Genomic DNA, 16,605 nt, shown 5'->3' with positions numbered 1-16,605 from the left:
AGGGGGACGTGTGCTGCATGAGAAAATCGATCTGTTTACAGAAAATATCTCCAGGTTGCCTGAAAACGAATATCCTTCATGCCAAGGTTTCCTTTGAGAGAGCATGAACTTTGGACACATTAGAAGGTTAGGAGTATAAGTAATGTGTTTTTTCACCCTTAGCTAAAGGTCACAGAGCATTCAACAAAATTCCTCCATTTCCTCTGGACATGACAAATCAGCTAAACACCTCAATATTACAGCTAATTAATATGGAAAACCAAAACGTTTCCCTTTTAGTTCGGTCAAGAACCACGTAATACTCTTAAGAAAAACCTGCCCATCCTGGATTTCAGTTTCATCTAGAAAACGTCAAACAAACCAGAGCCAGTTTCGCCAACCTTCCTTCTTCCCTTCCAAAGTACGTATGCATACATATTTTCGGAAGTTGTTTAGGTTTTTTCTTTATTTTTTTTTAAACAAGTAATATTTTTTAATACCTGTTAGATGGAATTAAATGGAGGGTCACTATAAAATATCACCCTTTAGTGCCTGCCTGACAGCTGTGGGTACCAGCTGTGCGTCAGTGCGGAGGACGATACCCGGACACAGATGTGGACTGGCCCACCCTGCAGAAGAGCCTGCTCTCAGCTCCACCCAGCACAGCTTCAGTTTGGATCAGACCCATCTGTTCCCATCCCTCCCTCAAGCTTAGGCAGCCAAGAGGGAAACTGGCCTACAAATCCTTAACCCACTGGTACTGGATATTCCCTACCACCTCTGAACTCCACAGGAACTGCTTGAATTCACTGCCGGGGGATGGTGGCCATATGTACAAAGCATATTTCTTTCTGTTCCTTTGAAACGCATCTTTTCCCCATTTTGTTGGCTACTCCTTCGGGTTTTGTATGATGGGAGAAAAGAAAAATGCCCAGCCTGCTTCCCCTGCGCTCTGCCCCTTCGCCACATCCGCTCTCATTTGCCTCATCTGTGAAATCCAACAGCTGCAATCCTTGAAATCACTTTTCATAAAGAAGCGTCTCCAAGCCTAAAATGTCACGGTTCATTTCTGAGCTCAGTATTCCTGCAGTGTCACATTTCCCTGGGTGCTACCGTCACAGGTGAACTATAATTATTTATCTATATGGCAATAACATTTATAGCTCCACTATGCTCAGCCTTGCACATGCTCCCAGGGAGAGACACCCAAGGGGATTTCCACAGTGGGAATTCCTGCAGCCAGGGTAAGGCTTCCCAGGGCTAATAAATTCCCAGTTCTTCTTGTGAAAGGACGTCGTGGAACACAACAAACCAGAATCCAAATCTAATTAGATGCAAGACATGTTTGTGTTGGGTAGGTTTTGGCCTCTCTTGCTTTCTTCCAAACAAGCTCTCACTGTGCAAACACACCCCATGACAAAACTGACCTGGCCAAGACATGCAAGCAAATACCACTTTAATATTAAACAGCACAGCAACTTCAAAGCAGTTGGGCTCTCCTCTCCCGAACAATCCCACCAGAGATCCGCGGAGCCGTGGAAAGGTTCCAGCTGACGGCTCTGCCGAGCCAGAGACGTATGTTTGCAAACAGCTGAGCATGGCAGGGCAAATCACGCAAGGACACGTTTCCAAGAAACGCTCCATCTACCCTCTCAAGCACAGGCGAGACACATTTGATTTGTGTGGGGCTGGCACACTTATCGAGGGGGAGAGAGGATCCTTTTGGCTTTCCATCTAAAATCTCAACTTAGACCTCTCATGCATCCAAACACCTAAAAGGTATCACATAACTCTGGAAGATTACACGCGGCTGCAAAAATAGCTTCTAGGAGCAAATGCCAGCAACTTCTTCCAACATTAATACGGCAGAATAAAAACAGTATTCACTCTACCCAGAGAGGAGGACAGGCTGGAGACACCCAGAGCTCACAGTCCGACTTGCGATCAATTGGCCCCGTTCGGTACAGTTTGCTGCTGTAACACCGAGGGGAGCAATGCGGGTTTGCAAGACACAAGGACTCGTCCCAAGGCCAGGAGCTATTTTCACACTTCCAAAATCCCTCTTCACATTGGGTTTTGAGGGTTTTTTGGTTTGTTTTCAAATGAGGGCTCTGCAACAACTGCAGATCTGGCTCACCTGCTCATATCCTGTTTGAGTTTCTGACAAAAAGAACTGAGATTTTCCTGTTGAGAAAAATGCTCTCATGCTACCCCACCTCCCAGATAAACACGCTCACACTGATGGAAGCAAGACTCCCGTAAACTGAACCAGGTCAGCATGTCTCATATCCTGGATGAAAAGTTTCTTTGTGCAGAAGCATGCAAGCCCCAAGCAACCTACATGAGCCAGGCAATGCAGCCAAAAGCTAGTCCGGCAGCCTCCTTAGGTTTATATTTCAAAGCCTTTCCAAAACACCAGTTGTGCTCCACACGCCACTCTGCTGAAGCCCAGCAGAGTGGGCAGACTGGAACTTCACCCCTTCATTGCATTTCTTGGATTTCTAGGCTTTCAAGTCAAACCCTAACATCATCACAACAGGGATTTTGCAGTTCAATAGGCTTCACCACCAGAAACGTAGCCCTGAGACAAGGTTGCCTCACGCCCCCTGCACTAACTCACATTACAAATACCTTCCTGGCTGTGGTCACCTTGCTTTAACTCATCAAGAAGTTGGCTCCAAAGAGCAGCCTTACAAGCATGTGCCACACTCCAGCACCTAATAAGCAGCTTGAGCTGACTAGAGCTGTTCCACTAAGGAGAGTTTTTTCCGTTAAGGGCTTAAACCTAAATCATTCAAACATCCAGGATGAGCGGAGACATGAGTGACAGATACAGAAGGGAGAGGAAGGACCTGGGTGAATTAACCCTTGCAAGCTCCAACGCGTTCAACAAAAACGTTGCCTCACGTGCCATTTGGGCAACAGTTTCACCCACAGGTTTCACTAAGGAAGCATAACCGTTGCCAGGGAAATTGCTTTTATAAGACATCGTTCCCATGTCCAAAAGCTGATCTAGCCCAGCTCCAGAGCCAGAGTCCATCCCTCTGTCCAAAGCATGTGTCCTAGAGACGTGCCCTGTTATGTTGGGTAGTTCCTGGAGGCCCTGAGCGGCAAAAGCCATGCTCTCTTGCAGTTAAATCTACAGGATGTGCTCCAAACCTTTTTTTTTTTTTTTTTTTTTTAAAAAAAAAGAACTCATTTCAGTTTATGCCTTGATCCAACAGGAGACAAGACTACAGGTCAAAGGAAAGGGAGAGGAAAACACGGGAAAGGATGAAATGGAAAAAACCCAGCTGCTCAATTTTCTTCTCACTCACCAAGACTACCACCATCAGCCAGAAACGCCAAGTAGAGACAGGTTGGTCCCCTCGACTGAAAAGTGAGCAGCAGGTTTCTTACGCAGCCCCCTGCCCGCCCTGCGGAAATCACAAGAGCTCCGAGACATGAAGGCAAGGGACGGGGCTTGCTGGGAAACGACGAGCCCACGCCCAGGAGAGGAGGCCAGGCACTCTCTGCTTCAGGACAAAGAAAGGGCCAGGCCCAAGAGGGACGGAGGCAGCGGGCTTGAACTCCACACGTGCGGTTAACCGCACTTCCCTTTCTCTCCCAACGCTCGCTCTTGCTGCGTCTGCCCAACTGCGTTCTCCCTGGGAAAGCCCCGTGCCCCCACGCTCAGAAACAGCGTGCCCGAGTCCACCAGCAGCACCATCGCAAGCGGCAGGAAGAGGCTGGGAAGGGAGAGAAAGGCTGTAAGCACTACATGGAGAAAAGGAAGAGGATCACGTGGGAGAGGAACGATGAAATCCCGTATCGCAAACACGGAAACGCTCTGATTTTCGTTAACAGCCACATCAGAGAGCAACGCAGCTGAACCACTGCCCCAACGACAGGGGCACACCGCACGGCTCCCACCCCGCGAGCGGGCAGGGAAAGGGCCTCGCGCCTTACCGCGTGCGGTCGAGCGATCTGAACCGGATAGGACATGGCGTGAGGGGGATAGCGCGGCTCAGCCGCACGCCAGCTCTGCGTCACGGGCTGGGTAGATCCAGACATGTCGAATGAGCAGACGTGGCGTTCGCTGCTCCCAAATCACCGGCACAAAGGATTAGGAGAGGTGAGAGCTCCTCTTCATCATGCGCGTGCTCTCCACGTCACACCACAACTGCAAGCAAACAGGAAAGCAGCAGATTAAAACTCAGTCAACCACAGGCCTGCTTAACATCTGAATGCACAGCCTTAGAAAACGAGCAAAACCCAACCGCTCTCAATGTTCCCATTTCTACTTGGCAAATTCCACTGCCAAGTTTTTATTAGAGACTATTGCTGTCACAGGAAAGCCCAAACATAAGGTTACTCCAAATCCATCCCAACTGACCGCAGTGGTGTGCGGCGTGGCGTTGCCCTGGGAAGCGCTCCCCACCGCAAGTTGCCGGCGGCCCGTTTGGGCCTCGCGGGCCGCAGACTGCACGGACCAAGGCCTCCGTCGCCACGTCTCTCAGAGACGGGTATTTCGGGGCGGGGGGGACCTAGATCCCAACGACGCAAACTGGGGTTTTGGTACTTCAACACGAGCACGAAGCCCAAACGCACAAGTGGAGCGAAGGGAAAGAAAAGAGCAGCAATGTTTAGGCTGAGTCCAGCAGTGGAAAAAACATTTATCCGACCGTTTCAAACTCAAGGAACGGCAGCACTGGAGAGGGAGTAAGCCTGGAACAAACCCTCCAGCAAGGAGCACCACAAGACTGCCATTTGCACCCCAAAATCCTCCTCACTGGCAGTTCTTTAATCCCCCATTTGAGCCCAGTGGTCCCAGCTGAGCAGCCTGGCCCCTGCTCTGCTACCGACTTGTCCAGCAGTTCACACAGGGAGCTTTTCCAGCTGCGACAATTTGGCTTTCCTCATTAGGTGCTATCACAAGTTCTCCCTCCTCTGCCACCTTTCCCTGTCTGCATCCTTTCACTCATCCACGCACGCTCTTCCCTTCCAGTGTCCTCCTTTCCATGCTGGGCGACTTTTGCATCCATCCGATGCGAGCCCTGCTCAGGGCCTGGGGGCGACGCTGGGCACTGAGCTCCAGCCGCCGCACCACCCCTGGACTTCACCGTCACGCAGGGCCTCCTCTCAAGTGTGTCACAAGCTTCCAGCGCCATGGAAATATTAACACAACGGCAGGCCCTTCTGATTAGGATCAAGCACCACAGAAAACACCTTGCCCAGAGAGTATTTCCACAAACGCCCCCGTCGCCCACATCTTTAATGGCTTATCGCGCGTTGCAATTCCTTTCGCAGCTGCAACAAAATCAGGAAAACCAATAAAGCGGGAGCGTTCCCCTCGCCCCGCAGAGAGATTTACAAGTTGCTGATTTTTATAGATCCTTCAAGTAGTTTGTTTGGAGAGGAATTTAAGCCTCCACTTTGTCAGGACTTCAACTAAAAGTAACCAATGTTTACATACTGCCCTTTATTGCTGCCAGTTTAAGAGGCATTACCCATTATTCTCATATTAATGGATAATTATACAAAGCATAAATTTCCACTGCTGCCAGGATTTGGAAGATGTTGCCACAACTGATCTTGTACAAGGAGAACCGCAGCTCCTCTGGCTCGTTCGAACGTGAACGCAGCTCGCCTGACTTCTCTCACCGCATGATCTCTTTTCTATCACATGCAAAGTTGCACCACGCACACACCTCTTCCCCAGCGGAGGTACTTAAGTACAGATTTGTGCAAGCTTTGCAGTGATATCAAAGTCTTCCATCAGTACGAGGAGCAGCAGAAAAAGCTCGGTGCTGTAAGCTACCCGTAACCTCTTCTCACGTTCCCGCGGCCGCTACTACGAGAGAAGCGCAGCGTGTCCCCGCAAACGCAATTTCAACTGAAACAGCAGTTGGCGTGTACAAAAGCCAAAAAGGGGGTGGGAAAGGAAAAAAGAGGAAGACATTTTTTTTTTCCCCTTGAGACCACAGATCAGCCCTTGCTGATAAACCACTCGCTATCTGCTACAAGCAGACTCAAGCCTGCCTCGCCGGTTTGCCTGCAGCCACGCGCTGTTCGTCAGGCAAAAACAAAATCAAAACAAAGCAACGGTCCCCAGCGTGCTGGACGCTGCAAGACGGACAACGAGTGGCCGGAGAGAAGCAGCCTGAGGAGCTCCCCCTCTTATAAAGAGGTTAATCCCCCCCCCCCCCCCCAAAAAAAGGAATTTGCAGCAAATTCCCATGACGGCCCAAGGATGACAGAGACGCACAGATATCCTCCTGCTCCTCCCAAGGGTCAGCCGCGCTTCTTTATACAACAGACGTTTTGCAGAGCTGCACGTAGGAAACCACAGAGCGAGGTCTGGCCCAGAGGGCCGGGGGCGGCGGGACCCTTCCCGCGCGGCGCAGGAGCTGGGGCTCCCTCCCGGCCCCGCACGCCTCCTGCCGCGGCACCTTACCTGCTACGCCGTGCCGCGAAGGCGCCCGGGAACGGCCCCGACCCTCCCGGCAGAGGGGGACGGTCTCCCCGTGCCGGAGCTCAGGGCGCTCGGCAGCATCCACCCCCGGGCAGGAAAGCCCCTGCAGACGCGGGGGAATTCAGAGACGCCCAGAGAGCTGCCGGCGCTTATTCGTACTTCCAGTATGACTACCCCACTTCCCCTCGCGCTTCCGACTGGATGCGCGACTGAAGCGTCAATTCCCGCCCTGAACTGCGGGGCGGTGCTGTCACACGCGGTCACGCAGTCCCTCCGCGGACGCGCTGCCAGCCACGACCGCTCCTAGGGGCACGCGGGGGCGAACGCTGCCCCCCGTAACCCCGGCCCCTGCCCTCCCCGCAGGCGCCGAGGAGGCGTGGGCAGCGCTCGCAGGCGCTCCAAAAGCCAGCTGGGATCTGCAGAAGTTGACGGGACTTTCCTAATAACGGATTCGGACGCAGCCAGCTCTGCCCGCAGCCACCGAGGAGTTAATCGGCACATGCGCGGGCACGCGCTCCAAGCCCGAGGGCCCCGAGCCCTGGGTGGATTTCAGCAACCAACTGCTTCATTCAGAGCTCAACAGGTGCATTGACACAGCTGTCTGGGCGAAAGGAAACGGGATGACGACGACTTTTCCCCCCCCCCCCCCTTCAGATCAAAAGTTCAGCTTTAAAAGCCGGCACCAACTGCAAAGACACACTGTGTTAAGCTTTAAAACAGTTCAAAAGCTTTTTGGTTTGGCTCTGCAACCAGCTACCAGTACCGAAGCACTCGAGACATCCCCTGAACTTCCCCGGGCAGCGGTGAACACGTAACTCCACAAACCTGCGGTCATAATTTTGTCCTGAGAAGTGACGCCAATGGAAGAGCTTTGCGATTTGAAGCCTAGTTTCTGGGGGGCTGGAGGTGCAGTCACGGTACCCAACACCACCGTCCTGCATCGACGCACGCTGCGTGCGAGCAGCGCGGCGCTCGCGTCGTTCACTCACCGCGCGCAGGCCGCTTTACCAAAGGTTCTCCTTACTGGGGCAGCAACCAGCATAACTGCCTCAAAAATAGCTCTGGAAAGCCAAGGGCAAAAAAATCACATGCTTGTAAACAGGCAAAGTATCGCGCAGGCATTTCCACACTGTAAAACCAGGGAAGAGGACGTCGCCAGCAAGGTCTGAGCGTGAGCTTAACGAATGACCTACAGGGCAGGCTGGATAAAGGCAGGGCCAACGAGGTCCCCGAGGCACTGGGCCGGATGCCACCGCAGATGCCACCGCAATTTTTATGTAAGGGGCTTTCCAGGCCGGCCAAAACGGAGCACAGAGGTTTGCTCCACACGCAAAGGAAAAGGCGGTGGCGACCTGCTGCGGCGAGAACCAGGGCCCCCAGCAAGCCGGCAGCAGGGCAGTGGGTGGTCCGGCTGGAGAGCAGCGCGGGAGGGGGACACCTCGCTGAGGACGCAGCGGGACAGCGTGGCGGTCGGGTGCAGCGAGGTACGCTGCTCAGCCGATTACGCCCATCAAAAGCTACTAGGATGCCTCCTCATCCAGGACCCTTGCTTATTTGTTTTCAAAAGGGGAGGCACAAGCAATAGGAACAGATTAATGGAAATAAAACAGAATGTGTGCAGCCAGCCTCTTTAAATCTTTTAAATCAAGCTGTTTGGTTACTACTTTTCTCAACTGATTCTGATGAGGAACAGACATTGTCTCACCAGAAAACTATGTCTCTCCTCTACTTGGAGTCTCCATCAAAGAATATTTCATCCACAGACCTGCATTAGCCATTACAGTGCTAGGTACGAGGAGATTTACAATCTCTGATTAGAAACAGGAGAAAGCAGGAGATTCCTGGCAAATCCAGCACCAGGACTGCAAAGCAGAGCTGCAGAGGGGGCAAGAAGCTACAGAGGCTCCTGCATCCATTTATTGCCACCTGTCTGGGAGACTCCCAGGATCCTGCCTCGCTGCTGAAGCCTTCAGCAACTCCACCCTCCTCACCCCTGCCAGCTCCGCACAGCAAACAACAACAGGCGACTTAGACCCTTCACTGCGTCACCCAAAGCCCTGGGGCAGGAGCAGACAGCCAGGCAGGACCGTACCCCCCGGCGGTGCTGAGCAAGGAGTAACAGTGGAACTAAGCTTTCGCGGCACGGGCAGTGGAGGGCTGCCTCTGATGGAAGTAGGGTCTCAGACCGTTTCTCCACCTCGGTTCACTTTCCGGTGCGTGTAGCGTTCCCCACTCCATTTACCACCTGCTCTTTCTTCATAGGCTTTTGCCATGCAGCCTCGGTAGCTACGGCACGAGCAGGGATCTGGGCACCTCACATATTGCAAACCTGACCCTCAACCTGCTGGACTCCTGCTGACTTCAGACTGTGAACCATGCTCTTCCCTGAACACAAACATTTCTTATTGTAAAGACAGATGTTTGAAATCACGTCTCTGCTAGTGAGCCAAAAGGTGTCTGGTGCAAGACAGCCATCTGGGCAAATGCATCAGCTCTCCAAGGAGCTCTCCTGCACACGGCAGGTATTACACTTGCCCTACACCCCCCCCCCACACACACACCTCTCCGATACTGATCCTGAGCACCCTGCACTGTATGTCTGTAATCTGGGGCTCAGGAACATACACATGACTTCCAAAAATATACCTTATAAGCGGTATAAAGAGACCTCATGCTTCTCTTCTGCCCATTACCCCCTTCCCTTTACCTCCACAATTCAAAGCCTCTTTCCACTTCCACCCAGGCCCCCTGCTCCTCTGCTCCATGGTCTATTTACTGCGTGAAATCACTTCCCCATCACCTCTTCTCCCTAATTTACACCATGAAAGCACCGGGCAAGACACTGCAAGTTCCTGCAGGCTTGTCTACACCGAGAGGTGCTCTTCCCACACCCCAGCTGGCTGGGCACCTGCCAGCTCCCACTCCATGCACCAGCTCAGCCTCAGCCCAGTGCTAACACAGGGCTACAGCACTGGGCCAAGCTGGTTTGAGTCCCATCCTGAAGACGGGCACAGTAAGCCCTCATCTCCTTGCACTCATCTAGGAGGACACGGTCTATGAGCTGAGAGCACTGAGAAACAGGCCCTGCATGCGCCTGCTGATCGTTGAGCCCAGCTCCTTACAATAACAAAGGGATACACCAGTTCAGCCAGTACCATACAAAAAGCACCGATCTAAAGTAGAGCTTTGCTAGAAAGAACTGATTTGCAAACAATTTAATTAGCATCATTCATTCAACACATTTGCTACTCTTTAAAGTTAGAGCAAACCCGCCCGAGGCGTACCACACTCCTAAGGGGAAAGCAGGATTCCCAGGCTGGATCCTTGGCTTGCCACTGCCATGACAGAAACGTGGGCGAGTCGCCGTAATTACCCCATGCCTTAGTTCATCCATCTGAAAGGTGAGAACAACAGGACGCTCCCAGAAAATACCAGCTTATCCGTCTTTATAAAGGTTTTAAAGATCTCAGTGAAAACACACTGCTCAAGTTTATTTTAAACTTTTTTTTTTTTTAAGCAAAGACATGCTGAAATAAGATCAACAGAATATTCTGTTTCTTAAGTCCAGAGCAGCATTACTCAATTTGTGGTCTGAAGACCATGGATGGTCTGCAAAAAACGTTAGAAGGTAGCCCACAAACCGACTGCAAAAGACCTCATTGAAAGACAACAGCCAGCACCAGCACACTACATGTGTCCTGCAGACAGGCAAGCAAATAAACAAAATGCTGCTAGCATGCATCAAGATTCATTTACCTGAAGATCACTGGCAATAAAGTTGATGTTTAATTACAAGTGTAAAACGATGCAGTTTTTTGGAAAAACAACCAGGTCTTATTTAGCATTTAAGCAAAGACATGACGACTTTCCTCCTCAAACAACAAAAAGAGGTATATACATCTTCCAGTCAACCTGTGCATTTTGAAATAAGTTAGGGAGTACCTTCATTTAAAATGTATAATTAATACCAAGTTATAGTGTTCACCTCCAGGAGACCAACAAACCAGCCATGCTAACTCCCCAGCACGTGGCTGGGTGTACAGCACAGCAGAACAGCACATTTATTGTCGACAGCCGTTCCACTGCCTGTAGCGGCATTCATGCACCATACATCTCTAGATCAAAAACAGATCTCAAAAACAGTTAGAGATTTACCCGTGTTTTCTTTTAAAGACTAGTGGAAATAAAAATAATTAAAGTTGTAATGAGAATGTGCAGAGTGTCACTCCTAAGAAAGGCACAGCATGATAACAGATAATAGGTTTGAGAACAGATATGATAATAGATTTGTCTAATCAATATGTGCATGAAATTTTCTTGGAAGACAGTTGACATCATACACAAATATTTGTATCTACTGTATCTATCAAGTCCTTTCAATAGAAAAGCAGGCTGTCCGCCATAAACTTAGGGCTATACTCAAAGTAACAAAGGAAACAATGTCGGTGTCTGCAGCCCAGGAATCCCTAGCAGCATTCAATCACAGTAGGGTACAAAGATTTTAAATTAAAACAGCAGCACAGGGTCAACAGGAAAGACCAGGCATGTCCTGAGCTCCATGGCATTGAGAAGAGGTTATTTCAATCCCGGTGGTCAAGGCCTTTACCAATGTACAATCCTGAGGTACCTTCCTGCTTCGGAATAGCAGAAAAGCAAAGCAGGGCTCGAGCGCCGCGGAGCCGCTCCGCTGCGCGCCACGGCCAACCCCACGGCTCCTCATACGCGCCCTGCACAGCGACGCCAACTTAACACGGCTCTTGCCCCCCTCTCCAGCTGCATCCCCACAACTGACTCTGAGGTCTCTCGATTTACAGCAACCCTCCTCCCTCTTCTCTTTTTGGCCAGATAACTTCTGAACTAGATAAATTTCCTAGTCTGGCTGGCAGCGCGGACGCACAAGCAATTATATCGGCGCATCTGGAGGAAGAAGGGGTGCTATGGCACCACGACAGAGCTACCCAACGCAGGATGTTACCCTTGTAGGGAGATACAACCAGTCCCTAAAGCCACGGAGGAAGCGCAGGGGCTCAGGAGCTGAAGTCTATCGTCCTGGTTTGCCACCTCCCTGCTGGAAACCTGCAGGCTGCACGAACTCTCCCACGGTGGCGCAGCTCCATGCAGAACTGGTTTCGAATCATGGCGAAAGGTGACTTCTCCACCCTGCTCCTATCGCTGCGGAAAGCGGCGAAGGAGGCTTTGTGACTTGTGTTACTCCTTTTCAATCTTTCCAAGCTATTTTGGGCATGGGACCCGTGTTCAGCTCTGCCCTGAGATAACCTTTGCCAGCATTTGTGAACAGATCTTGGCACCGCAGCGCTGCGCGGAGCAAGGTCAGAGGGTTTGATTTTGCCAGCCCCACTCTCTGCTGCATTTCGAAACGCAGGTTTCCCAGACAGGCTGTTCCGAGCGGCGACATGACATTAGTCTAATGCTGCTGGCAACGGAAAGTACACACTGTAATCCCTCCGCACTGTAATTCCTTTCATTTAACAGTCCTAGCTCAGACCCCGGCTTTCAGTAACAATCTGGTTACTTGGGAGGAGATGAGACATCCACCACGGACACCCTTCTTGTCCTGACGCACAGGCCGCTGAGCCTGGCAATAGATTTCACATGGTTAAAGCACCTCCCAGCCCTCAGCAAAGAGGCGCTGAGTGACCTTACAAAGGCTCCCAGGGGAGCACGTATATGCTCAAATGAGCTAGACTGAGCCATTTTCCTTTGCAGGAGCACTCAGCTATCACTACTTGGCTGCAGGGACAGCACGTTATTCAAGTGCTCAAACAAGCGCCAGTCCAACCATGCCCCCAGCATCAGTCCCCAGCATCATGGCCAGTACCAGCACAGCTGGCCTCTGCTTGTTAAGTTCTGTTATACTGTGCTCCTTCCTTTTGCCTTCCCTGCTCCTGCTTCCCCCCCCTCACTCATTTAAAAAGTTTAAGCATCTCCTGTTTAAGAAGTCTGAACTGAAAAGCAGACAGACGACACATGGATCCCCTGAACAGCAAACCCATCAGCAGAGACGTGAGGGCAGAGTTGCTCCCACTTACGCAAGGACGTTGCTTCCCTCGTGGCAGGGAGCCTTTGGCCCTGCAAACCAGTTCAAACGCTTCTCTAGGAGCAAAGGGAAAGAGCCTGCCCGCATGCACATACAACAGAGGAAGAGACCCACAGAAAAAGGGGAGATTTGCATTCACGCATAGGCCATTCATGACATAAAGGAGTTATTTTAAGTGTAGGCTGGAAATAGAAAACAAATTAGACCACGTGAGGCCTTTGCTGAAGATGATCTGCAAAGACAAATGGAAATGCCTGAAAAGAAAATTGGGGAAAAACAAACAAAAAACAAAGCCCACCACCCAGCCATCGGGATTGCACAGGGAACCAGGACAGGAGCCTGGAGAAGGAAAGGAGAGGAGCGATAACCAAACGCCAAGGCACAGATGAGAGAGAAGAGAGAACAGAGTACTGCCACGGTGGGTGAGGGCTCCAGCCCCAGGCTGCTTCGAACCTCTCCCCGCTCCAACATGGGGGCCTTAAAGGACCTGTGGGACCAGCACAGACAACCCACAAATCCTTCCCTCGCCCCCCTCCCAAACCCTACAGAGATATCAGAGGTTTTTTTCTCCACAACATTAAGATTTATTGATCCCTATCTTTTTTGGAAAGCAACAGGGATAAGCACACAGGTGAGGACTCCACGAGCCCTCAGAAATGTTCTGCCTCCTTAGGAAAAGCGTGCACACCAAAGCAGGCTCTTCCCCAGGGCGAGACCACCGGCTTCTGCTCCACGCGCCACCACAAACTGCGATGTGTTACCCCAGGAACGCACGAAGGGACGCCAGCCCCTTTTGATCCCATCGGTTGAATCAGCAATTTTGGACCCAGGGTTTCCCTTCTCCCAAGGGCAATTTCATTGCTTGTCTCTAGGACATCTGGTCCCGGTCCCTTCCCTACACATACTCTGTGACATCTTTTCCACTCCAGTTACATCTAAGTTAAACATCTGCTTAAATATCATAACTGTTATGCCGTACTAATCTCAGTTTAACAAATACACACAAGCAAGTTTAAATTAAGAAAAAAAAAAAAGACTTGTCGATGTGCACTAATGAGCATAGAAACCATAGGGTTATTTGAGCCACGATCCCAAGTACATTAAACAGCATGTTAACAGCCGTCACCATAACACCACATCATCACTGCATCCCTTCGCGGTTGCTAGCCTAAGAAGCTAGCCTAAACCACCGACTACCCAGGTAAACGAGGCTTTTAAACACAGGGGAGCTTACAAAGCACCGGCGAGACTTATTTATTTATTTTGCATAGAACATGCTGCTCATTTGATTTTCAAACGCTTCAGTTGATATTGCCGCAGAGACAGGTCCTCTGATGTCTTGGGCACGCCATGAAAGCTAAGGGGCTCATCTCCTTGAGATTCTTTGTTGAACAAATTACCCGGCTCAGGAGTGACATTTTCGATTATTTACATCCCGAAAGAGAAGGGAGACGCATTTTCTGAATTTCCTAAGATAAGGTCTTTGAGACGGATTGTATTACTAAACATTTTCTCCTTTTGCACATTCCCAATTTCAAAGACAACAAAACATCTCCATGTTCTAAATTATTCCTTTTCTTTCATGATCCTCTAACGAGCCAGGAGTCTAAACTTCACGCAAGGATCTTTGAAGAGCACCGACTGCCAGCATAAAAGCTGAACTATCTGAGACAAACCGCACAGTTCAATGCCTCCATAGGAAGACGTGTGCAAAGGAACAAAATTACCCCAGGGAACTGAAACAAAGCCTGCAAATAAATTAAATGACCTGTAAACTAAGGTACTCAAAATATATATACGAGATGCTATGCAGCTGTGCCATAAACCACCACTGAAGAACAGAGTCCTTTCAGATTTGAGCTATTTTACACCAACCTATTTTACTTCAGGTTTGCAAAGCAGTAGCTATATTTAGGCAGCACATCACTGCACCTCAGTCGCAGGACAGTAACTTAAGTAATGCTAACTCTATTGCTTGCAATCGTCTGCCAAATACCAGCTCTGAACCTTCCACAAGGCCTTTCTCCTAATATCCCCCGGGTAATTACTAGAAGATAGAGTCAATTTTCAGCCCAGGTTAGTAACAGAATTTCAGTCATTTGCTCCTGCACGTTTCTGCTTCTTTCATTTCTCCCCAGGAAAAGCTACGTGAAGTTGGAGCTCGCTGGTGGCCCAGGGAACCGAGCCGCTCATTAGTTCACAGCAGAGCAGCTGGAGAGACAGGTCCAAGCAGCAGGAGCCACTAATTGCATAGGTTCAGCTTTCCTTGTCTAGGTAATTAATAGCTTCAAGACAGAAAGTCAAAGCCTCTCTAGAGGCACCAAAAAGTTTCAACATTTGCATACAACGTGTAGCACCTTGCAAAACGCTGGGCCATTTACAGTGAGGTAAGGAGAAGAGGCCGTTGCCACCTCCTCCAATACATCCCCTTTTCAAGTATCCCTACCAAGGGTACACAGTGCTCGAAGCCTAGCACAGAAGCCGTCCGGGGTACGTGCCAGTCCGCTCGCTGAGGCTTTAACCAAGGCGTGCCACAGGTCTGCATAAGAAACCCCTACTCCTCAACAGGGCAGCCCTAACTAGAAGGGCTGAAATGGTCTGTCCATACAGGCCTCAACTCCTGCCTCCGGCTTCTGCTGGTCGAGCCACTGTCTCACTTGAGCCAGTAACTCGTTTCCAACAGGAGCGGCGGCCGGCGCAATGCAAGGGTCACCCCTTCCACGCCGGCCAAGTCCCCCGCGGAGAGCGAGTCCTGCCCAGCTCTCGCTCCCTCTGGCTCCGCTCAGATGCAAAGGACACGTTGCAGGATCAGCACTCCGGGTTGCATTTCCAAAGACAGGCTTATGAAGCAGATGGGGATTCGTGCCGTGTTTAATAACTGAACCCACACAAGTGAGCAAACGGGATTTCGGTGCTTCCATGCCAAGCTCCGTCGCACTTACAACATGCGCTGCAGAGCCAGGAGTCAGCCCCAGAAGATCAGAAGTCCCGGCTTTCTACCAGGAAAGCGCTCAAACTGCAACACCCATTGGGTCCTTTTTAATTTGCCTTTCCTAGGCCTGGAACAACGGTTTTCAGCCTGTGCTTTACAGACCTCTGGGAGCCTGCGGAGTAGTTGGAAAGAGTCCTTGAAAGGCAACTAAAATCCATGCTACACAGATATGACATCTCCAGAAGAGTCTGCTCTTCCGCTGGGAAACTCTAAGCCTCCCCAAACTGAAAGGGTTGAAATCTCTGGTTTGAGTCGCATTTTTTTTAGCTTTTCTTTCCTGAACAGAACTTTAAGAAACTTCTCCTGGGAGTTACGCAACATATGGATTGCAAAAGTAGAGCTTGCAGAGGAGGAAAAAAAAAAAGAAAAAGAAAACATCTTTTTTAATCACTAAATACTGTGAGACTTGTGCTCTTCTTTGTTTTTAAAATCACAATGATTGGCAACAAATTCCAATTGGCAAACTGGAAGCCTATTCACTGGCCTTAGAAAGCAAGTTAAGGAAGAGAAGCAAAAGCAATGGACCTATTCTCCTTACACCCAGACAACGCTCGCTCCCACACGCTTGCTAATTGCACTCTGCAGGGCAGTATTCTTCCCAAGATATTTAAGCTTTGCTATCACACCCCCCCATGGGAATTTCAGCTTCCACTACAAAATTAAGAGATCAGCCTGTAGGAAAGGCAAGGCTGAGATATTAAGCCCCAAAAGCTCACAAATAGTAGCAGCATGCATGAAGTCAGAATAAAGAATCTCAGTATTATTCCAGCAACCGCAACTATTGATACTGCACATGTGGAAATACAAAGCAACACAAGCACAAGGAGGCAGAACGGCTTTTTGATCACCAACGAGACAGGGCCTGAAGCCTTCAGCCTACCTACCCCGCCATGCCCGAGGGAGGGGAGAGTTTTGCTTCGTTCCCTGGGGAAATGCTGTTTCGGTCCCTGGGCTATCAGTCTGCCTTCTTTTGCAACGACTGAACTCAAAACTATTTATTAACAATAATTACTACTACTAAGGCAAAAAACCAACCTCAGCTGCCAAGGTCAAGTTATTCCTAAAAATGACTCGTTAGCCCAACTCATTGCTGCTGTTGTGCAGGCACAAACAGTCATCCCG

General features: G+C 50.2%; 1 protein-coding gene across 36 annotated transcripts in view; it reads right to left on the bottom strand.

Annotated features, from left to right (window-relative positions):
• NCOR2 (nuclear receptor corepressor 2) overlaps positions 1 to 16,605 on the bottom strand; it is a 291,098-nt gene that overhangs the window by 204,390 nt on the left and 70,103 nt on the right. For 33 of the 36 annotated variants that reach the window (XM_068911834.1, XM_068911856.1, XM_068911855.1 and 30 more), the window contains one exon: positions 3,928 to 4,141. In XM_068911834.1, coding sequence (XP_068767935.1) covers positions 3,928 to 4,032 — 105 coding nt within the window. In that variant the 5' untranslated portion in view covers positions 4,033 to 4,141. Of the gene's footprint in view, positions 1 to 3,927; positions 4,142 to 6,415; positions 6,606 to 16,605 lie in introns of those variants that run through there. The other 3 variants (XM_068911823.1, XM_068911835.1, XM_068911818.1) reach the window with 3 other exon arrangements.

Source organism: Struthio camelus, chromosome 17 (genome assembly GCF_040807025.1).
Source record: "Struthio camelus isolate bStrCam1 chromosome 17, bStrCam1.hap1, whole genome shotgun sequence".
Taxonomy (NCBI): domain Eukaryota; kingdom Metazoa; phylum Chordata; class Aves; order Struthioniformes; family Struthionidae; genus Struthio; species Struthio camelus.
Note: the sequence above shows the minus strand (reverse complement) of the source record. Positions and strands in the feature narration are given on the sequence as shown.